Source organism: Dama dama, chromosome 9 (assembly GCF_033118175.1).
Source record: "Dama dama isolate Ldn47 chromosome 9, ASM3311817v1, whole genome shotgun sequence".
NCBI classification, from domain to species: domain Eukaryota; kingdom Metazoa; phylum Chordata; class Mammalia; order Artiodactyla; family Cervidae; genus Dama; species Dama dama.
In genome coordinates, this window is record NC_083689.1 from 10,322,910 (window position 1) to 10,344,805 (window position 21,896).

Sequence of the window (21,896 nt, forward strand, 5' to 3'; positions counted from 1 at the left end):
CAGCACACTCAGTAGGTGTGGGTCCTGAGTCAGCCTCGGCTGAGCCAGGCCACCCTTTCTGGCAGACATGCCTCCCAGGCTGACATCTGAGAAGTCAAGGGCTACAGGAGAACTCGGGGCTGGGAGTCAGAAGGCACCTGGTGCCCGAGTCTCGATGTTATGGGGACGGTGTGTTCAGAGGCAGCATCAGGCAGGGTTGGCATGGCCCTGCTGTGGGACACTCTCAGACCGCTGTCACAGCGGGGGGCCCTTCACTGTGTGATGGGGTGGGCGTGGCCTCTTGCAGCCTCAGGGGGTCTACACCCAGAGGCTCAGAGTCAGAAAGGCCCTGCCCTAGGGCCGGGGGAGCCAGCGTGAGGCAGGGGCACTGTGGGAGGCCACAGAAAAGCCATCAGGGCTCGCTAGGGGCAGAGAGCAGCCCGTGCAAAGGCACAGGTGTGGGAAGGCAGAGTGATGTTTGCGGGGAGCAGAGCAAGGAGGGCCCCAAAGGCAGGGGGGTGGTGGAGGCTGGCTGAGGGGCCTGAGCTGGGGCGGCCATGGAGAGGCCATGGACCCCACGCACACCATGGACAGCACTGGCAGGAGATGGCACCCAGCCCCCTGGGGCCAGGGAGGTGTGGGTGAGCCTCGGGGAAGGACAGGCTGAAGGACACGACCTGCCCGGCCCCATGGCCTTTGAAGCTGAACTCCTGCCATCTACTCAGTCACCAACAGCTGGTGACACCACGCGCCTCCCCAGGGCCAAGCCAACCCCTGGGACTAGCGATTCCGAGCTGGTCTGAGAGCCTCCAGGGATTTGGCCCTCCCTGGCATGACCATGGTCAAACCTGCCTTTCCTAAGCACCTGCTTTACGACCACTGCTGAAGAACTGAACACTGCTGCAGAGGCACCCAGAGCTGGGCCCCACAGCTGGGCAGTTAAGCCTGGAACCTTCCACCCAGCAGACCCCTGGTGAAGCCCAAGCAGTCTGACTCAGGCTGGTATCTCCACGGTGATACGCCGGGACGGGCACCCCCTGCAGCCTGCTGTCTCCCTCGCTCCACAGCTCCACCCCTCACCACCCCCAACACCCCAGCAATCGGCTCCAACACTCTGGCTCCCACTCAGGGTGGGCAGTGGGGGGGAAGAAGTGGCATTCCCCTGGCCCTGTGCTCTGGTGCTTAGGGCCCTGAACCTTCTGCCTGGAGCCCGAATGCCCCCTACCTCCCCAGAGTCAGCCCCAAACCCAGCCCAGCTGGTGGCCGGGACTGGCCAAGGAACCTGCCGCCCGAGGGCACTGGGGTTGGGCTTTCCTTGGCGCTCCGCGTGCCGCCTCCTGAGCCAGGGCGGGAGGCCAGGCCACCTGTCTCCGCGATGGCGGGTGGGCATGTGGCCCTGCTCGATGACGTCCTGGGCATGGGGCCACCACACTCCATCCTTGGCAGCATAGACCGTTTCTCCAGCGGGGGAGGGGGGGTGTCCTGGTCCTTGGGGACACCTTGATGCGGGTGAAGCCGAGGGGAGGGTCCAGGCAGGTCTTGACTCAGTGAGATGGCCAAGCAGGCCCATCAGAGGATCCAGCTGGTTCTGGGGCCCGTGTCTGGAGGCCCCTCTTGGCTCCTCTTGGTGATGACGGACGACTCTCAGGGGCTCCATCCTCTGGCGCCGAGGCACGCCGAGCAAAGACGCAAGGTCGGGTAGGAAAGATCCTTTTATTGGGGTGGACACGGAGCACGCACTAGTCCATGATAAAATGACTTAAGAGAAAGATCCAGAAGGGCTGACTTCTCCCCCTTACTCGAGCTCAGAGCAAGGTCTGGGCACAGAATAGGTCCCGGTGGAACTCGAGACAAGGCAAAGTCTTTAAGGCCCGGACCGGGAGGTGGGTGCTGGGAGAAGGGCCCCCACCTGTGCCGGCCGGCCGCAGCGGGGTCCCGGCTCTAGACCCTCATAGACACGCTCCAGTTTTCCAGAGGAGAACTGGGGGGCAAGAGGAGGAAGGGGAACGGGACAGGGGGAGGTGAGGAACAACGTTTTTGTTTTTCTTTTAAAGCATCTACCAACATCACACTACTGGGTCTGATGTCCCCTGTAACCATCGCTTGGTACGTTTTACAGCATAAATAAAAACTCAAGGAAAATAAATACATTGGCTCCTATGAGGTTGGAAGTGGTGTGGAAGGGGTGTGGGCGGGCCGGCGGAGGGTGGGGTGGGGGGCGCTTACACAAGGCAGGTGGGAGAGGCGCGGATGGGATGGGAGGCGCCTGAGGGGGGGCGTGCCTTAAGTGTCCTCGTGCATGTCCGGGCTGTCGGTCCGCGCGACCTTGCGGGGCGGCGCCGAGCTCTCGCCCTCTAGATCCACCTGCTCCTGGTCTCTCTTCTTGGCGGCGTTCTGGGGGGCAGGGAGCAGAGCAGCCGTGAGCCTCCCGTGGGGGAGCGCCTAAGTCTGACGCTGCCTCTGCAGCTCCAGGCCTCCAGTGCCGCCCCGAGCTGGGCCTGGGCTGACCCTTCTGTCCCCCGCACCTGCCCTGCCGAGTCACTGGGGACCCCAGCCTGGGACAGGCGCTTCAGGGAGTCACCGCGACGTCTGACTCCCCACGTGGTCCACTTCTCAGACAGAGAACTACCCACTGTGCCGGAGGGCAAGGGGCACTCAGGAGCTGCATGGGGAGGCCCCCCAAACTGCCACAGAAAAGGAAAGTGTGCTGACTTGGGAAAAGCTCCTTCCCTCACTGGTGGGGAGCAAGGCTTGTGGAGCCCGAGGGCTGGGGTGTTCCGAGAAGTCACTGCATCATGGGGTCCCCTTCAACCTGGCCCAGAGCAGGTCACTGTCCAGTGGTCAGCATTAGAGAAAAAAAGACCACTTGACCACGTGGCAAAACTACACAGGCAGATTTTCAAGAAAGCAAAAAAAGTCCTGTCAGAAAGATGGCCCCTTGTGGGGAAGATGACTTTTCACCTCAGCTACACATCCTAGTAGGGCCTGAATGTCTTAATCACGTGAGCCTTTCATCACTGAATGAAGATTCCAAGCAACAGCACCCATGTCCACCTGCCACCAGGGCCATGCTCCCCACACCCTCTGGGGAGCCAGGCCTCTCAGCACAGCTTGGCAAGCCCCTGCCTGTCCCCGAGCACCAGAGCCCCATAGCCTCAGCACAGCCCTTCTCTCCTCTAGAACATTCTTCCCTCTCCTGGATCATCTGGCAAACTCCTACTTAGCCCTCAAGGCCCCACCCGAACCCTCAGTCTCCCAGCCACCCGTGTTCCCCAGCTCACAGCCCCCTGCTGGGCACTGGGTTCCTTCCCGAGGCCCGCGCCCACACCCCGCGTGCCTTACCTTTTTGTCCCATTGCTGATGTAGGTAGCGCAAAAGGATGTTTGTTTTTTCTGTCACGATGACTGAGGAGGAGAGACAGACAGAGCTGTGGGAAGACGCTGGCCACCCCGGCTGGCACTGCCTGCCCTTAGATGGCCTCTGGGTGTCACTGCTCTGGGTGGCCTCTCTGGGACTCAAGTCACACCCCCAACCCAGTAGCAGATTTCTAGAAGCCAAGCACCCCCTACCTGAGCCCATGCCACTACCAGCAGCCCGAGCCGGCTGCCGCAATGGGGTCCCAGCTTCCCAGGTAGGGGTCGAGTCCGCAGCAGAGCTCGGATTCCACCCTCAGGCAGGGAACGAGCCCCGGCCTGCCAGCTCCTACTTTCCCAGACAGCCCAGGAGCACGGATCCACTTGACCAAGCCCCAGTGACCACAGAGCGAGCCGAGAAAGGTCCAGGGTTCAGGTCCACAACAAATAACCATAAGCCCCCCTGTTCTGCAGACTCCAGGGCCCTCCCCAGGCTGCCCTCCCCAGGCTGGGGGTGGGTCCCCCGCCCACGGTACAAGGCTCAAGACCTGTGTCATGGAGCCAGCGGGGGCCATCTGACTCGATGGGGGCAGACTGTCCATGCCAGTGGGGAGATCAGGAGGCTCCCAGGGAAAGGCAGGCTTCCGGCTACTCCTAAGGGCTGGGAGTGGCCCAGCTTCCCACAGGTCCCCTCTTGTACCACCCCACGGCCTTTCCCCTCGCCAGCTGGGATAGCACCGAAGGACAGCGGCCACTTACTCTGTTCAGACGGGTACTCCCTAGTGGGCAGGTAGACTGAGGGACGTCGGTTCTGCAAGAGGGGTGGGAAGGCATGGGTTAGGAGAGTGGGTGAGTCTGCGGTCCCCACACACCTCAATTTGGCACCCTCACTCCCAGGCAGATTAAAAACCATGCAAGGAAAAAAAAAAAAAAAATAAAAGCCATGCAAGGAATTCGAGTGGGGCTGGGCCTGAAGCTCAGCCTCTGTTCCAGACAAGACTCAGACCCTCGGGCTGCACATCACCCCTGACCCTTTCCCTCGAGGCAGTTTATAGCCTATGTACTCACCGAGGCTTTGCACACAGAGTCAGCATGAAATCTACTAAAATTGCTTTTGTTGTAGACAGGCAGTCCTTTCAGAAAATCTGCCTGGAAGACAGGGAAGATGGTAAGTGAGAAACCAGGCAGCAGGCTGGGCCTCCCCCAGAGCACCTGTGGCAGGACGGGCTACCAGACAACTTCCGGTTTCCTTCTTTCTGTTCCATCATTCAGGTTTTCTAGAACTCACCCTTGGGCGGGCCACCTGATGCATCTACTCTTAGGAGCAAACAACCCTGGGGTTAGGGCACATTCTCCCATGAGAGTGAAAGTGTTAGCTGCTCAGTCATGGCTGACTCTTTCGAGAGACCACGGACTGTAGCCTACCAGGCTCCTCTGTCCATGGAATTCTCCAGACAAGAATACTGGAGTGGGTAGGCATTCCTTTCTCCAGGTGATCACCGGCCCAGGGGTTGAAGCCAGGTCTCTCGCATTGCGGGAAGATTCTTTACCATCTGAGTTACTAGAAATGCCCAGTCTTCACAATAGCCCCATCACTTTGCGACCCCATGGACTATACAGTCCACAGAATTCTCCAGGCTAGAATACTGGAGTGGGTGGCCTTTCCCTTCTCCAGGGAATCTTCCCAACTCAGGGATTGAACCCAGGTCTCTCGAATTGCGGGCGGATTCTTTACCATCTGATCCACAAGGGAAGCCCAAGAATACTGCAGTGGGTAGCTTATCCCTTCTCCAGCACATCTTTCCAACCCAGGAATCGAACCAGGGTCTCCTGCATTGCAGGCGGATTCTTTACCAACTGAGCTATCAGGGAAGCCCAAGAGGTGCGGGGAAATTGAGGCTCAAAAAGGAACAGACACTTAAGTCAGGAGCGAGCAGTGGGGTGGGGAGCTGGTCCCAGGCCATCCGATTGCAGACCTGCTCTCTGTGCTTGTTGAATATAAAACTCCTGGTCTCATCTCCATTTAGGCATTTCTGAACGAGTCCTGGGGTAGAGAGAGACTCGTCTGCCCTAAGTCACCCCGTGACAGTGCATGGAGGTTGGGGGAGCAGGAGCCTGGGTGAAGGGGAAAGGGCAGCTGGGACTCAGGGGCTGCCTGCACACAGGACCCGGACAGAGCCCAGGGTCAACCAAGCTTCCAAGTCTTGTGAAAACTCAGAAACCTAAGTTTCAGTCTGTCAGTGCTAGCTTTTTAAACCTGGTTGAGCTCTTCGTCAAACACTGTGAGAACAAGGGTCAGTTTGGGGGCTGCTCCAGGGGTCCCCACATCCAAAGGCTTCTTTGTGATGGGAGAATGCCTTGGGGGGTGGGGGAGGTGGGCAGAAGCCTAAAGGGAGCAGGTTGGCCACCCCTGCCCCCTCACACCCCACTGCCTGGGGCCGGAAGCTCTAGGTCTGCAAGGTGCCAGGGAGCCAGCAACGGCATTCATCCATGGCCCTGACTCGTGGTAAGTCCTTTTTCCCTGGCATGCTGGCACCAGCTGGGTGCTCTGGAAGGGGAAGACCCTGACTCTGGGTGGGGCTCAGGTCTCTGGCCACGAGATGTGAGGAACAAAGGCCAATGGGAGCTGTGTCCGCCTCAGAAAACCGAGGCACAAGAGCCTTAGGGAGGAGTGACGGCTGAGAGCTGGGGCAACGACTGACGTCCCGCAGAGCAGGAGGGCAACACTGCCATCAGGCCTGGAGGCGGACAGCAGGGAGGGCCAGGGCCTTCCCCAGCTGGGGGCACCCCTCATGCAGTCAAGGAAATTGAGGCAGAAAGCTCACGGGACACTCGTCAGAGGTCCCCCAGCCCCAAATGGAAACAGGAAGCTGGATGAGTCCAGGTTTGCCCCTCCTGTTCCCGGGACGCCAGTGCCCCCCTTCCCACCTAAAAGCCGAGGCTCAGCGCCTGCAGGCCGTGTGAGCCTCCCCTCGGGGGCCCCACTGCCAAGCCTGACCCCTGGGGGCTGCGCCCTCGGGGAAGCCACTGCTCGCAGGATTCCCCCATCACCCCTCGTGGGACCAACCTAGGCCCTGCTGGGCCTAGGCAAGATGGCAGCAGGATGGCCTCCCGCTCCCACCCAGGAGGCGGCCCTCATATCTGAGTGACCTACTACCCCGAAGTCAGCTCAGAGCCCCTCACGCCTGCCTCCCCTGTCCCAGGACCCCTGCCTCAGCTCAGTTCCTGACCATGGGACCTGCTTCATCCATCTGGCAGGCTTTCCTCAGGACCCAACCATGCGGTGGGCCTCACGCCAGGCACTAGGGCACTGCGGAGAGCCACAGCAGTCCTACCCCCCGCCTCCGGGAACAGCTGGTGCATGGGGACACGGGTGTGGACCAAAGAGCGCGTGGTGAGAGCCCAGTGGCCATGCGGACAGGGCGCCACGGGGTGCCACGTGAGGGGAGAGGGTGGGGAGGCCAGCTGGTCTGGGGGGGCACGGCCCAGACGCAGTGACACAGGCCTGAGCCCTGAAAGGGGAGGACAGGGTCCCCCTCCACAGCCCTGGCGGGGCTTGGCCCATGCCAGCCTGCTGCCACACCCTTCCCCAGCCTCAGCCACCCTCCAACGATGCCCCTCCGTTCTCCACCCACCAACCTCTCCAGCCAGCTCAACTCCCCCTCCCCCTTTCCTCTCCCCACACTCACATGGGGAGCCATGCTCACACCCACCCCAGCGAGGTCATCTGTTTACACGTCCAGCTCCTTCATGGACCGTCCCCTCCCTGAGGCAGAGGGCAGGGTTGGCTCAACCCTGGGCCCCTGACAGGGCTCACATGGGCCGGGTGGCAGAGTGGTGAGAGGCTCCGGAGCCCCAGGCCGGCACTGAATGCCTCTCCCTGGCTGTGTGACCTGGGGCACGTGAACTCCCAGCCCGGCTGTCCCTGCTGTGAACCAGGGTTGTTCTGAGTTCCAGGAAGACAATATGGAGAAACAGCTTTGCCCAGAGCTGCCCTGAGGTGGAAGCATCAACTGAGTATTATTAGCAGCAGTGCGTCTGTGCTGAATAAATTAATGCAGACAGGGGATGGCCTGTACTTCCTGTTAGCTGACCAGGAAAATGAAGCCTCGGAGACAGGGAGAAATCCTCACCTCAGCCAGACAAATCCCAGCTACAGCTGGGCCCAGAAGCTGTCCACTGCTTCAGCAAACACTCACTGAATATCTGTGTGCCAGTCCCTGTGCGGGCAGCCTGCCAGTGACCCAACCAAAGCAAGATGAGGCAAAGAAATGGTGTGCAGAAAAGAGAGACATGGGGGTCTCCTGCAGTCAGGAAGGGGCCCTCTGGCAGATGATGTTCCCGGGAGGATGAGCATTCCAGGCAGAAGGAGTAACAGATTCAAAGCCCCTGGGGTGGCAGGGACTTGGAATGTGAAGATGTGAAAACAAGGCCACAGTGGTTGGAGCTCACGGGGAGAGGGGTGAAGTGGGTACAGATGAGGTCACAGAGGTAGGCAGGGGGGACCTTGGAGGCTAAGGGGGGAGGTGGGTTTCATTGGGGTGACAACAGGAAGCCCCCAGAATGTTTTGTAAGCGAGATGGTGGTATTATCCAACTGACAGCTTTAAAAGCGCCCTCTGGTTCTTGGTGCATTACAGACTGCCAGTGGGGCAGGATGGAGGCAAGGAGACCAGGGAGGAGGCTGCAGCAGGTGTTCAGGTGGGAGATGGCAGTGCGTGGATCAGGATGGGGAGCCGTGGACAGATCCAGAAATCATTCTGGAGGCTGAGCCAACAGAATCCTCTTTAGGGGCTGAACGTAGGCAATGAGGTTGCAGCGAGCAATCGAGGACAATGCCCAGGCCTGGGGACCTACCTGCTAGGAACCAACTTACCACCTTCCCGTACTCTTCCTGACAAGAAGTCTTTTTTTGCCCATCCCCCACGGCATCCTAAGGACTACACCTTGTGGGCTGGGACTCTGAGTCTAGGAACAGTGCTATTTGATTTGCCCTGACAAAAGCTTCCATCACCTCTGTCAGCCCTGGGGATGCCAAACAGTGGGGGGAATGGAGGGGACTTCAGCCCAACTCTAAGGCTGGGTCCCATTTCACAGGTGAAAAGACTGAACCCCACAGAACTACCAGACACAAACCCCACGATGACTGAGTGGCCCAAGGCGGGTTTTAACCTCCCAACAACATGCTGGCATCATCCCCACTTCAAGATGAGGAGACAGCTGGGAGAGAAAGTCACCATCCCAGAGTCACCCAGCTTATCTGCTGAGCGTTTACTGTCCCAAGCCCTTTAAGACGTCAGTTCCCTAAATTATCACAACCCGATGAAGTCTGGACTACTGCTACCCCTATTTATCAGGGAAAGGGCCTGGCGATTGGAGAGATAAAGTTGCTCCCTCTTCCAGCTGGTCAGGGCCGGAATGTCGGAGGTGGGGTTAGGGCTCTGAGGGACCAGGGCAGTTCGCGATGTCGCACTTCCTTCGGCGACAAAGCCCCGCATGTCACTATGTCAAGCCCCCTCCCCGCCCCGACGCTCAGCCAGGCCTTCCAAACCCTCCCGACCTGAAAAGGCCCAGACCCGGGGCGCGGAGTACTAGGCCTGAGTTCGGGGACCTGGGGGACCCCATCCCCATCCACCAGGCGATTTCCGGGGGACCCGCGACCCGGAAATGAATGAGTTGTCAGGGCCTGGAAGCCTAAAAAAGGTCAGGGGTCGAAGACGGAGCCAGGGTGGGGGTCAGCAGGAAGCTAACAGCAGGGTCCGGGGGGATCGAAGGTCACAGGTCAGATGGAGGGGCGGGGCCAGGCCCGAGGGGGCTGGGTAGGGCGGTGAGGGGCCTCGGGGTTACTGGAAGTGGGTGGGCCCGGGGCGCCATTTTGTCGAGCGGAGGGGGAATACGGCCCTGCCGGCCACTCTCACCATCTTCTGTTTCCTCCGTCACCACCTCAACCACCGCCTCAGCCGCCGCCGCCGCCACCACAGCCGCCTTCTTAGCCGCCGCCGCACAGTAACTTCCAGCCACTGCGCAGCCTACACTGATGGTGCGACCGCCCTTCCGTCATTGGTCTGCCCTCTGGCTCCGCCTCCAAGTTACGCGGTCTTTGCGCACCGCCATTGGCCAGATCCGGCTAAACCACGCGCCCATTGGTCGTCACGCCTCCTCCTTCGTGGTCAAGTTACATTGAGAAAGCAAAACCCCGCCCGAGACCTGCAAGCTGTGAGCGGTGAAATCGGAAATGGGTGGAGGCCGGGTCCTCAAAGCCCCTTGGGATTTGTAGTCCGCAACAGCGGCGGTCCCACCGCTCTGTAACATTTGCTACGCTTTTTCGTATGGTGGTTCGTGGGGTTCTCACAGCAGCCCTGGAGGGATGGGCACTCGCCGTAACACTCCCATCCTCCTCCCCAGGGTTCCAACCTTTGAAAGTGAAAGTGAAGTCACTCAGTCGTGTCCGACTCTTTGCGACCCCAGGTTCCTCCGTCCATGGGATTTTCCAGGCGAGAATACTGGGTTGCCATTTCCAACCTTTAGGTTTCAGCATATCTAAACTTCCCCCACACTAGTCGTTTGACTATCTTTCAACTGACGGAATAGGCTATCTCTGAAACACTTCCCGTGGCTCCCCAGTAGCCCAAAGATCCAGTCCCGCCTCCTTGCCCGGAAATTTTGGGCCTCTTCGGCCTCCTTCGTCCACCTTTTATCCTGACTCGTCCAATCTCTCCTTTTGGACCACCTTCTGGAAGAAGCTTTGTCTTACTGCCTTCTTCCCAAGGCAAAGTCCAGTACCTCCTCTGGGCTCCTACAATCCTCACGCTCATCCTCCTAGCCCTTACTCCACTGTGCACTGGGTCCAAATTGCCTGGGTGTGAATTAAACCCCATAAAACCCCACCCCCAGCCTGACAGCCTGGAGACAAGGACTTTTTGAGGAAGTTCTCAATAAGTTACAGAATATTATTACTCCAACAACACGGAGAAGGAAATGACAACCCACTCCAGTATTCTTGCCTGGAAAATCCCATGGACAGAGGAGCCTGGCAAGCTATAGTCCATGGGGTTGCAAAGAGTCAGACACGACTTAGCGACTAAACCACCACCGACAACACAGCAAAGGAGAAATGAGCATCATTTTAAGGATGAATCTACTTTATTTTTGGCCGTGCCGCGCAGCATACAGGATTGAACCTGCCCCCGTGCAGTTGGGAAAGTGGAGAATCTTAACCACTCGGACTGCCAGGTAAGTCCCTTTTTACAGGAACCAAAATAACCTCAGAGGGCTGAGGTCTTGCTCCAGGTCACAGCGCCCATCCCCAAGGGGCAGGTGGAGGGTTCAAACCCCTCCCATCGCTCACAAGCCTTCCTAGAATTTGTGAGAATTGACATTTTATAAGACAAGTGAAAATTTGAACATTTATTAGACTTTTAACAACATAAAGGAATTGTTGACTTTTTTTTTTAAGCTGTGAAAAGTTTTGTTAATATGTATTAACGGAACCTTATTTTAGAGAGGTGCATTCTGAAATATTTAGATCTGCCTCACAGGAGAGGGCAGGACGAGTTGTGAATACAGCTGTGTACTGGGTTACAAAAGCGTTCACTGTACCATCTGTGGACTCTTGCTCCAAAGTCTTCCTAATTCAAGAGCGTAAAAAGGCACTCTGGCAACGTCTGACTTCCCATTCCCTCTTCCAGAAACCTAGAGGAGGATTCATGTCCGTCCCAGTAGTCCCTGCTCCCCAGTTCAGTTCATTCGCTCCCCAGCTCTCCACAAAAACAGCGTCAGGCTAAGCGAGGGAAATGCTTTAATGGGGGAGATCCAGCCGCCACGTCGTGCTCCTCAATGGCTCAACGATTTTCGACCCTTGTGCATGCGGCGAAGAATGACCTGAACGCCGTTTGGCGTGCTCAAGCGCCGGATCCAGCCATGCTTATTCTTGCGCTTGATGTTGCTTGGCTGATACTCGTTCCCGCGCGTCCTGCCCCTGGTCTGCTGCATGGCGGGGAGTCTCCAGGTGTCGGGGAGCCCCAGCCAGGCCCGGGGACCCTGGAGCCACCTGAGGGAGCAGAGAGACGGAGAGAAAGGTCAGAGGGGGCGCTGTATGACTTCTGCGTGGAGCTCAACCTTTCCAAGCTTCGGCTTCCAGATCAATGCCGGGAGGGAGCCTGGAAGGAAAAGGTACTCGAGGAGTTCGGAAGGCACTGGAAGGTCATGCGATTGGTAAATACCTGCAGGCAGCCCTCGACGCCTCTTTTACTCCCAGATTTAAGAAACTGGCCCCATGAAGACTCACCTGCCACCCAGCAGCCCCGCTGACCTACTGACTGGGCCCAACAGACAACCAACGGATCTGACCGAGAAAGCCATGTTCAGCCGCAGCACGCCGTCAGTTTCCAGCTATTCCGCAACCTATAGGCTCCGCAGCTGCGGAACGAGGGATTCTGGGAAATGTAGTTTCTTCTACAGCGGAGCCCACATTTCCTTGGGCATTGTAGTTCTACGTAGACGCACCGCACCTCTGGCGTAAGCGTCCGTGCCCGCCCGAGAGTGTAGTTCTTCTTCTCGACCAGCAGGCGGCAGGCGAACGGCGCCTTCTCCGCATGCGCATGCCTACAAAGCACTATTTCCCTAGGTCTGCTGGGAATTGTAGTTCCTTCTCTTGTAGCCCTGCAGAGGGTGCCCGGGGGCGACGGTGGCGCAGCTGGTGGCAGCCTCAGGAAACGGCTGGTTCAGTCTCCCACCCCCAGCGGGAGCAAGGCAGATGGCGCACAGCTGGCTGGCAGCTTTCCTTTAGCCTCAGCCAAGTCTCCACCCCTTGGCGGGGAGCCCAGGAGGTCTGAGTTGGAGTTGGCTGGATGTCCTTGGGGTGGTCATTCAGTCTCTCAATCTGCAGAACTCCAGGATTGCAGGCTTGCCCTTGGTGGTGCCCCCGTTCAGTCTCTATTTTTCTAATACTCGTACCTGAGCTCTTTCCCTTTTTACGTACCCTCTGTGGCGCCCCATTGCCCCAGGGAAAATATTTGGCAGGCATTTGAAGCCTGCCTTCGACATACACACACCTTCCCTCCTTTGCTTGGTGCTCTCCTGTTCATCTTTTAAAAATCCTCTTCAGATACTCTCCTTTCCCCGACTCTAGTCCCTCCTCCCTCTGGTCCAACGCTCCGCCCCGCTCCGCAGCATCACCCACTTTGCGGAGGGGGCGGGGAAGTTTTTTTCTGCATGGATGGATAAAACTGTAGTCTCCCAGGAGCACCCTGAGTGGACAAGAGTGGGTGGCTGGGCCTAATTCAGCTCTGGCAGCAAATTCCAGGGGATAGGAGTGGGCAAAGGATGGTTAACCCCTTGTCATCTGAAGTCCATCCTACCTGCACCATCATTTAGCAAACCGCTACAATACGACAGTAGTACAATAATAATGTCAATAATGTATGGAGCACTTTCCTCGCTAAGTGTTTTACTGCCTAGCAAACTCATGCGGGAGAGGGAATTAATTTAATAAAGAAATAAATGGAGTCTCAGGGAAGGGACTTGCCCAAGGTCATATATCAGCAAACGGCAGAAGCTGGATTTGAACTGTGGGCTCTCTGGCTCCAGCTGGGACCAGAGTCACCAGTTAAATTGACCAGTAGTTAAAATGGCCTATCTGTGAAACTAATTCCTAATAGCTCCAAGATACCTGTTTAATGGTTTAAAGAATAACTATTTGCAGGACTTGGAGTCACACAGCCAAGTTCCAAGTCCCATCTCTGCTCCCCCAGCTTACTTTCTGAACTTGTGCCTTTTATGAGCCTGTTTCTTCGCCTTTTGCAATTTCCTTTGCAAATTGCAAAGATCTGCGAGATTGTAGAAAGGAAAGGTGAGCTCAGAGAAAGGGGCATTGGGGCGACGTTTAGAGGAGACAGGCCAGTACAGAGGCTGAGGCTAGCCGAGGAAATCCTCTTCGCAGCGAGGAGGGCTCCGGTTGCTACCTCCCAGGGGCCCAGAAATCCTCAGGTTCCGACCCCTTCTCGGCCTTGGACCAGGCCCAATCTCTCCTTCCACCTCAGTAAACCCCTGAGCGGGGCGGGGCCGTTGCCGCAAGAGCCCGCCCTAATCCCGGAGTTTCCGAGTCTGATTGGCAGTCTATCTAGGCCAGGTCACTACGCAGCTGCGATTGGCCGAGACGCCAGTCAGTCGGCTCACGGTCCCGCCCGGGGAGACGCTTAAAGGGCCGGCTTGCTCGATGTCCCCGCGCTGACCGCCCCGGGCCCGTGACCGCCCGCTTAGAGGTGCCCGGCCAGACCCCGCGCCACCATGTAAACGGCGCCTGCAGGCGGACGCAGGCTTCTCTGCCCGGGACCCCTCTGCCCTGCCCCGGGTCCCAGGGCCCTCGATGAGGTGAGCAGAGAGAGGGCCGTGGGAAAGGGACATTGAGGCCCCTGGATCTTTCACTTTGGAGGGGGTGTCCACAAAGCCCGCCCTCAGGCTCATAGAAAGCCGCGGTGCCCCAGTGGCCTCGATCCCGCCACAGGGCTCACGGGCACCCAGGAGCTGAGGGCCTGGCTCTGTGGAGGGGGGCTGCCATGGCGCATTTGCGCCCCCCTCCGCAATCCCGCGTTGGAACCCGGCCGGAGGCGGGGGGCGCGGCCTGCTCCCCCTCCACCATCAAGTATGGGCTACCGCAGGCTGGATTTTCGGCGTTCATTATCCCCGCGGAGCCCAGGATGGGGACGGGGAGGGGTTGGTACCATCACCAGGGCCTAAACAATGGGGGTGCGCTGCACGGGTATCCCCCTCGAGTTATGTAACTGCCTGCAGTTGCCATGGCCACGGCGGGGGGGTGGAGGTGGCCCAGGGAGCGGGGATGGAGGCCTGGAGGCCCCCAGCCAGGGCTCCATCCTCATCTCCACCACTGGAGGCTGTGTATCAGGTTCCCTAGAACCCAGGGTTCTGACCAGTGTGGACAGAGCTGCTTCTTCCCAGAGTGTCTGGGCCTCAGCTTGTTGGTCTGTGAAACAGACCCATTGCATCCATGATCTTGGGGAGCTGGGTAAGGCCTTCTGGAGCTCAGTCCTGAAACTCCTCTCCCAGGGCCTCAACTTTCAGAAACCACGTTTAGAGGCCTGGGATGGGGGCTCATTGTTGGGATCTGCATATTTTTAAGACATCTGTGGAGCCCTCCGTTTATGCTGGTTTAGTGAAAGTGAGTTAACAAAAGAGTGCATGAGTGAATGAATGGACAAATGAATGAATGGATTTAGGAAGGCATACGTTATAAACCTGAGCTGGAGGGTCCTCAGGGATGGGTCACATTTGCCACAATGTCCCCTCCTCCAGGAAGCCCCGCAACCCCCAATTCTACCACCTTCCCCATGGAATCCTCTTGGTGTCAGCCATAGCCACAGCCTTCTCTTTGAGGTAGACTAGGCTGGCTAACCACCACACAGGCTCTGACCAGACAAAACATCTCAGTCGGTGCCTGGTTCTGACCACCCCTGAACTGGGGCCTAGACAGGGCCTCCCAGTGCAGCTAACCCACCCCAGGTATAGAGAGTGGGTAGTGTGGGCATGAAGGGCTCCCTATGTAGACAGCCTCTGACCTGGCTGTCATCCCCACCCACAGGACACACCATGCTGACCGGCGTGACCGATGGGATCTTTTGCTGCCTGCTAGGCGCACCACCCAGTGCAGTAGGGCCACTGGAGAGCGTGGAGTCCAGCGATGGCTACACATTTGTGGAGGTCAAACCTGGCCGCGTGCTGCGGGTAAAGCATGCGGGACCCGCTCCGGCCCCGACTCCACCTCCACCATTGTCGGACGCCGCCCAGGGGGACCAGTCCGGCTTGGTCCGTTGCCAGCGCAGAATCACCGTGTACCGCAATGGGCGGTTACTGGTGGAGAACCTGGGCCGGGCACCACGAGCTGACCTCCTGCACGGGCAGAATGGCTCCGGGGAGCCACCAGCCGCCCTTGAGGTCGAGCTGGCGGACCCAGCGGGCAGCGATGGCCGCTCGGTCCCAGGCAGTGCTGGGAGCGGCAGTGGTGGGCGGCGGCGGCGAGCCCGCCGCCCCAAGCGGACCATCCACATTGACTGTGAGAAGCGCATCACCAGCTGCAAGGGAGCCCAGGCTGACGTGGTGCTCTTTTTCATTCACGGGGTCGGCGGCTCCCTGGCCATCTGGAAGGAGCAGCTGGACTTCTTCGTGCGCCTGGGTTACGAGGTGGTGGCGCCCGACCTGGCCGGCCACGGGGCCAGTTCAGCGCCCCAAGTGGCCGCCGCCTACACCTTCTATGCGCTGGCGGAGGACATGCGTGCCATCTTCAAGCGCTATGCCAAGAAGCGCAACGTGCTCATTGGGCATTCCTATGGGTGAGCCAATGCTTTGGTGGGGATGAGGGTGAGGGGCGGGGACTGGCAGGAACCACACCCACTCACAAAATATTGATTTCCCTTCTTGGAAAATCCCACTAACATCTACAACAACACATGGACTCCTGCCACCAATACTGTTGTTTTCACATTGTTTTAAAGCAGTGTCTCAATCCCTGAACTATTGACATTTTGAGTCAGGTAATTCTTTCCTGTGAGTGGCTTTCTTGGGCACTGTAGGATGTTTAGGAGCATCCCTGACCTCTGCCCATTAGACGCCACTAGCATGATGGTCTAGTGATGATTGTGACAATCAAAAATGCCTGTAGATAGTGCCAAGGTCCTCTGGTGGGCAGAATCACCCCTAGCTGAAAACTACTGTCTTCTATTAAATTCAAGAATTGGTTGCTCTGGAGACCCCAAGGGCTCTAAGCAAAGACTACCTGGTATTTCATAATTTTTGTTTAAAAGGGTACAGCTTACTTTAATTCACTCTCCCTTAAGGGCTTCCCAGGTGGCACTAGTGGCAAAGAAGCTGGCTGCCAATGCAGGAGATGTAAGAGACTCAGGTTCAATCCCTGGCTTGGGAAGATCCCCTGGATGAGGGCATGGCAACCCACTCCAGTATTCTTGCCTAGAGAATCCTCCCAGACAGAGGAGCCTGGAGGGCTACAGTCTATAGGGGTGCAAAGAATCAGACATGACTGAAGTGACTTAATATGCATGTACTCTCTCTTAAAGGGGTGATAGATAATACCACCTTGGCATTTAGATGAGAGCCCACACCATGGAAGGCTCTGGGTCTTGGTGCCTGATCACTGCCAAGTGGTACCATTCTGTCCTTTACCCAGGATGAAGGGCAGGGTCTGATCAGGCAGCCAGGTTGAGACCCATTGTTTTCGCAGTTGGAGCGCATGCAATTAGACAAGAAAAAGAAATGTTACATAAAAGAAAGGAAGGCCAGACTAGGAAGTAGCATAGCTCCTATTTGTTTATATAAAAACATACCCCAAAGTGGATGCTTACAATAATGATTCCTCCATTAAATGAGCACCCATGTGTGGAAACTCCTGTGACCCCATAACAATCCTATGAGGTCAGCATGGTTTCTGTGTCACAGATGTGGAGATGATATCTCAGAGGGGTTAAGGAGTTTGCCCAAGGACACACAGTGAATCACTGGCACAGTCAAGTCCATTTGACTCCTGCTTGTGTCCTGTTCCTCTTTTTAGCAGGTGTTGGCAAACTTTTCCTCAAAGGGCCAAAGAGTAAATACTTTAGGTTTGCAGGCCTTATGGTTGGTCTCTGTTGAAACTTCACAAGCCTACCACTATAGAAGGAAAGCAGGCATAATTGTAAACAAATTTATAATTGTTTCAGTGTGGCTTTATTCCAATAAATCTTTATTTATAAGCTATTTTACACACTTACAGAATTTTAAAGTGAAGTTTAACAACAGAAACAAGCAGCTAGCCCTCAGGCCATCATTTGCCTAAACCCTGCTTTCGGGGTAATGAGGAGAGGTACCTGCACCCTTCTACCTTGCATAAAGCAGACAGATGTGACAAACCCAGAGGCCAGTAAGAGAAGATCCTTAAAGGGAAGGTGAAGTGAAAATGAAAGTCGTTCAGTTGTGTCCAACTCTTAGTGACCCCATGGACTATAGAGTCCATGGAATTCTCCAGGCCAGAATACTGGAGTGGGTAGCCTTTCCCTTCTCCAGGGGATCTTCCCAACTCAGGGATCGAACCCAGGTCTCCCTCATTGCAGGCAGATTCTTCACCAGCTGAGCCAGCAGGGAAGCCCAAGAGTACTGGAGTGGGTAACCTATCCCTTCTCCAGCAGATCTTTCTGATCCGGCAATTAAACTGGGGTCTCCTGCATTGCAGGCAGATTTAAAGGGAAGGGATACACTGGAAACAGTGACATTCTCTGAGAAGCCAAAGGTTTTGTTTAATCAAGTAGCTTTCCCAACACTTGATAATAAGTAATTCTTACCTCTTTGGGGGTTATGATGACTTTGAAGATCTGATAAAATTTCTATATTTGGATCCTTTCTCCAAAAGGAAAAAAAAGTCCACCTTCAACACACACACACACATACACACACAGAGTCTCACAATTTCGGGGTGTTTGGGTTGCCTCTCCCATCCCTCACCCGCTTTTGGTGCTCATGGACCCCATGGGAAGAATCTTGGCCTTCAAGGACCTGCCTCTGGGTGAGGGGAGGGCATTCATCCTCTCACTGCTTGCATCCTGCTGACCACTGCCTTTCGACCCTCCCCACCATCCGCCCGCGGGGCAGAGTCTCCTTCTGCACGTTCCTGGCACACGAGTACCCAGACCTGGTGCACAAGGTGATCATGATCAACGGCGGCGGGCCCACGGCCCTGGAGCCCAGCTTCTGCTCCATCTTCAACATGCCCACGTGCGTCCTGCACTGTTTGTCTCCCTGTCTGGCGTGGAGTTTCCTCAAGTGAGTGGCCCGGCCCTGCCCCAGCATCTCCCCAAGGCGGATGGGAGGGGAGGCTGTATGGCTGGGGCTGGCAAGGGGAGCACTGCTGGTGGCTGAGATGGCCTGAGGGCTCCAGTGGTGCTCCCCACCCTGCCCCCCTCCCCCAGGGCCGGCTTCGCCCGCCAAGGGGCCAAAGAAAAGCAGCTGCTGAAGGAGGGCAATGCATTCAATGTGTCTTCCTTTGTGCTTCGGGCCATGATGAGCGGCCAGTACTGGCCCGAGGGCGACGAGGTCTACCACGCTGAGCTCACCGTGCCGGTTTTGCTCGTCCACGGCATGCACGACAAGTTTGTGCCAGTGGAGGAAGACCAGCGCATGGCTGAGGTATGGCACTCCAGTCACCACACCCCTCAAATCCCCCCTGCACAGCCCCGGGGGACTCTGTGCTCCAGCCCCAGGGACGTCAGAGCTTAGATTGAGGGTCAAAGGTGGAATCCAGAAAGTGGGGCTGCCTGGGACAGGGGGGTCGGATTATGTGCTGTCCCCTCTGCCCACTAAAAGGCACTCTTCACCAGACTTCCCTGGCAGTCCAGTGGTTAGCACTTCACACTTCCACTGCATGGAGCACGGGTTCGATCCTTCATTGGGGAACTAGAATCCCACGTCCCATGTGGTGTGTTCCCCCCCCCCCCCAAAAAAAGGCACTCTTCACAGTTGGGATTTGTGATGGGCAACATAATCCTGCAAGAGGGCAAATGGGGGTCTTTCGATCAGATTCCCCAGTCTTGGGATCCTTAGTGCTTAGAAGAGTTCTGCACCATCAGTTCTTAACCAGGGATGATTCCGCCCCACAGGGGACACTTGAAACTGTCTGCAGACATGTCATGACTGTGGGTGAGGGAGGTGCTTCTGGAACCTGGTGGGTGGAGGCCAGGGGTGCTGTTCAATTACCTACAGTGAGCAAGACTGGCCCACAGCAGAAAATGACCCAGTGCCAAGTGTCTATCCTGCGGGGACTGAGAAACCCGGCCTTAGCGTGAGAGGCTCTGTCCATCTGTCACTCTCAGTGAGTTCTCAGTGAGGTGACTCTGCTCCCTAGAGATATCTGGCCATGTCTGATTTTATTTTAATTTTATTATTATTTTAAATTTTAGTTCTGACCGTGCCGTGCAACTTGTGGGCTATTAGTTCCCCAACCAGGGATTGAACCTGAGCCCTCAGTAGTGAGAATGCAGAGTCCTGACCACTGGACCACCAGGGAATTCCCTGGAGAGATTTTTATCACACTGTGGTGGGGGAGTGGGATGCTACAACTGGCATCTAGTGCATTGAAGCCAGGGATGCTGTTCAACGTCCTATAGCCCCCATCCCAGAGAATGATCCCGCCCCAAATGCCATGAGTGCCCAAGTTGAAAAATCCTGCTCTGGACATATTGTAGGCACTTAAGAAAGGCAGAATGAAAAAAAAAAAAAGAAAGGCAGAATGAATGAATACCAAATTAGGCCCAGCAGGGTGACAGGCCAAGCTTCATAGGCGGTGCTAGTGGTAAAGAATTTGCCTGTCATGAGACTTAAGAGACACCAGTTGGATCCCTGGGTCAGGAAGATCCCTTGGAGGAGGGTATGGCAACCTGTTCCAGTATTCTTGCCTGGAGAATTGCATGAACAGACGAGCCTCGTGGGCTATAGCCCATAGAGTAGCAAAGAGCCAGATACAACTGAAGCGACTTAACAGGCGTGGAGGGTGACAGGCCATCCTCTAGCTCCCTCTTGAACGGAAATGAAGGAATATAGAATTGCAAGAAGGACTTCCTGATGCTGCAGGGCATACATAGATAGGGGTTGAGTGGCCCTGAGCTGCCGGGTCCTGGCTCTGGCCGCTCTGAGCCCACCTCCTCTGCAGATCCTGCTCCTGGCCTTCCTGAAGCTCATCGATGAAGGCAGTCACATGGTGATGCTGGAGTGTCCGGAGACTGTCAACACGCTGCTCCACGAATTCCTGCTCTGGGAGCCCGAGCCTTCGCCCAAGGCCCTGCCCGAGCCCCTGCCTGCGCCCCCAGAGGAAAAGAAGTAGCCACTGAGCTGGACGGGTATCGCTTAGTGAGCCGAAGAGCGGGAGGAAGAGTCCCGAACCGGCTAGGGGTCTGCAGTGCGGACCAGGTGGGCGGGCCATTCGCTCCGGTGGGCGGGGTCAGGTCAGGGAGACGCCCCCTGGCCGGCTGGGCCGGAAGACGCGGCATTCGTGGGAGCCAAGTGGACACACCGCTCTCTGCTAGTCCTGTGGGGCCCATCACTGTTTCAGGGCCGTGGCAGCGACCCCCGCGGAGGGTGACCTTGTACAGAAGCCCCATCCCCCACAATGCCAGGGCCGAGGCAGGCCGCCACCCCGCTGTCTTCCGTGTCCGTGTGCTTGATTCTAGGACCCACGAGCCCCGCGGGGACTCTCGGGACCCCCGCCACCATGCCCGAGACCCCTGACCCCCCCATTCCTTGGCGCTGGGAGCTATGTTGCCCAAGTGGGGAGGGCTTGGGAGGGGGCTAGAGCCACCGAACCTGCACATCTCTTATTGTAATTCAATAAAAAGAAGTGACAATCTGAGCCTCCAGACTTGTGTTGGGTGACCACAGCACAGGGCCACCCTGAGCCTCAGTCTCCCCAAGTGTAGACTGAATTGACTCAGGTACCTCCCCTTCAGGGCTGACCCACAAAGACCTAAGGGTGAAGGTGGTCCAGGCTTGCTTTCCGAGTTCACCTCCCTTCTCAAAACAGGGCCTGCTTGGGCAGCATTCCTGGAGCAGAAGACAGTAAGGGGTGAGCTCCTGGTCCCTGGAGAGGAGGAGGAGAACCAACTGAGGTTGATGCTAAAGTTGAGATGAGGCTCAGTGGCCACTGCATCTGATTAGTGTAGCCATAATGGAGTGTCAGCTATATGCAAAGCCCTGTACTGAGTGCCAGATACCCATGGGTTCATTGAATCCTCTTCACCCTACACCACACAGCAAGTCAGTACCTCTTTACTGTCCCATTTCATCTTATAACTTGGTTTGGGGTTGCTTTTGTCACAAAGACGATTTTTATTTTGAATCTATTTTTTGAATCCAGATTTCTCTGGGTTTCCCTGCTCCATGGCCATCTATATTTTATTTATTTTTTTTTAAATATTGATTTATTTATTTGGCTGCACTGGGTCTTAGTTGAGGCATATGGGATCTAGTTCCTTGACCGGGGATGGAACCCAGGCCCCCTGCATTGGGAGGGTGGAGTCTTAGCCACTGGACCACCACTGAAGTCCCCATATTTTATTCTAATAATGTATGTATATCTAGGCTTACCTGTCATTTGTGTGGGTGGTGGGAGGAGAGATTTGTCACCTCAGTTGCTGGACCTTTGATCCTTTCCCCATTGGTTTGCAAGCCCACCTTTAGTTTAAACTGGGGTCTTTACAGTGGCACTGCTGGCAGTCGGTAAATTCTGGAGACATGTTTGATGACCACAACTTGGGGGGAGATGTTACTGGCATCTTGTGTGTTAATCCCAGAAACGCTACCTGACAGCCTACAGAACACAGGATAGCCCCCAGTGCAAAGAGCAACTTGGCCTCAAAATCAGTAGGGCTGAGGTCAGGATACACTGTGTTAGACAAATTCCATCTCTTCTGGAACTTTTTTTTGGGGGGAGGGTGGGGAGTGATGTCTTTGGATTCTTTATGTGTATTCTTGGGATATGACATGCTGTTTTAATTATTACACATGAGGAAAGGGGCAC

The 21,896-nt window shown here is 56.5% G+C and overlaps 3 protein-coding genes and 1 non-coding gene across 5 annotated transcripts; 1 reads left to right on the forward strand and 3 right to left on the reverse strand.

Moving 5' to 3' along the window:
- Positions 1-1,673: 1,673 nt before the first annotated feature.
- DDA1 (DET1 and DDB1 associated 1) lies at positions 1,674-9,406 on the reverse strand. The gene is made up of 5 exons (XM_061149911.1): positions 9,250-9,406; positions 4,401-4,481; positions 4,092-4,143; positions 3,322-3,383; positions 1,674-2,373 (listed from the first exon to the last, which is right to left on the reverse strand). The coding sequence occupies exons 1-5, from the start codon at positions 9,250-9,252 to the stop codon at positions 2,263-2,265; spliced, it is 309 nt and encodes a 102-aa protein (XP_061005894.1). The 5' UTR covers positions 9,253-9,406; the 3' UTR covers positions 1,674-2,262.
- Positions 9,407-10,051: 645 nt separating this feature from the next.
- ABHD8 (abhydrolase domain containing 8) lies at positions 10,052-20,729 on the forward strand. 2 transcript variants are annotated; one of them, XM_061149910.1, is made up of 5 exons: positions 10,052-10,564; positions 14,928-15,675; positions 17,981-18,151; positions 18,298-18,514; positions 20,034-20,729. In XM_061149910.1, the coding sequence occupies exons 2-5, from the start codon at positions 14,936-14,938 to the stop codon at positions 20,202-20,204; spliced, it is 1,299 nt and encodes a 432-aa protein (XP_061005893.1). In that variant the 5' UTR covers positions 10,052-10,564; positions 14,928-14,935; the 3' UTR covers positions 20,205-20,729. The 2 variants fall into 2 exon arrangements, with proteins under 2 accessions (XP_061005893.1, XP_061005892.1); XM_061149909.1 differs by lacking the exon at positions 10,052-10,564 and adding an exon at positions 13,488-13,702.
- On the reverse strand, positions 10,724-11,771 carry MRPL34 (mitochondrial ribosomal protein L34). Its single transcript, XM_061149912.1, has 2 exons — positions 11,619-11,771; positions 10,724-11,381 (listed from the first exon to the last, which is right to left on the reverse strand). Exons 1-2 carry the CDS (start codon positions 11,690-11,692, stop codon positions 11,165-11,167), a joined length of 291 nt encoding a protein of 96 aa, XP_061005895.1. The 5' UTR covers positions 11,693-11,771; the 3' UTR covers positions 10,724-11,164.
- On the reverse strand, positions 19,319-19,391 carry TRNAE-CUC (transfer RNA glutamic acid (anticodon CUC)). Its single transcript has one exon. It is a non-coding gene; the product is annotated as a tRNA-Glu (tRNA).
- Positions 20,730-21,896: the final 1,167 nt, after the last annotated feature.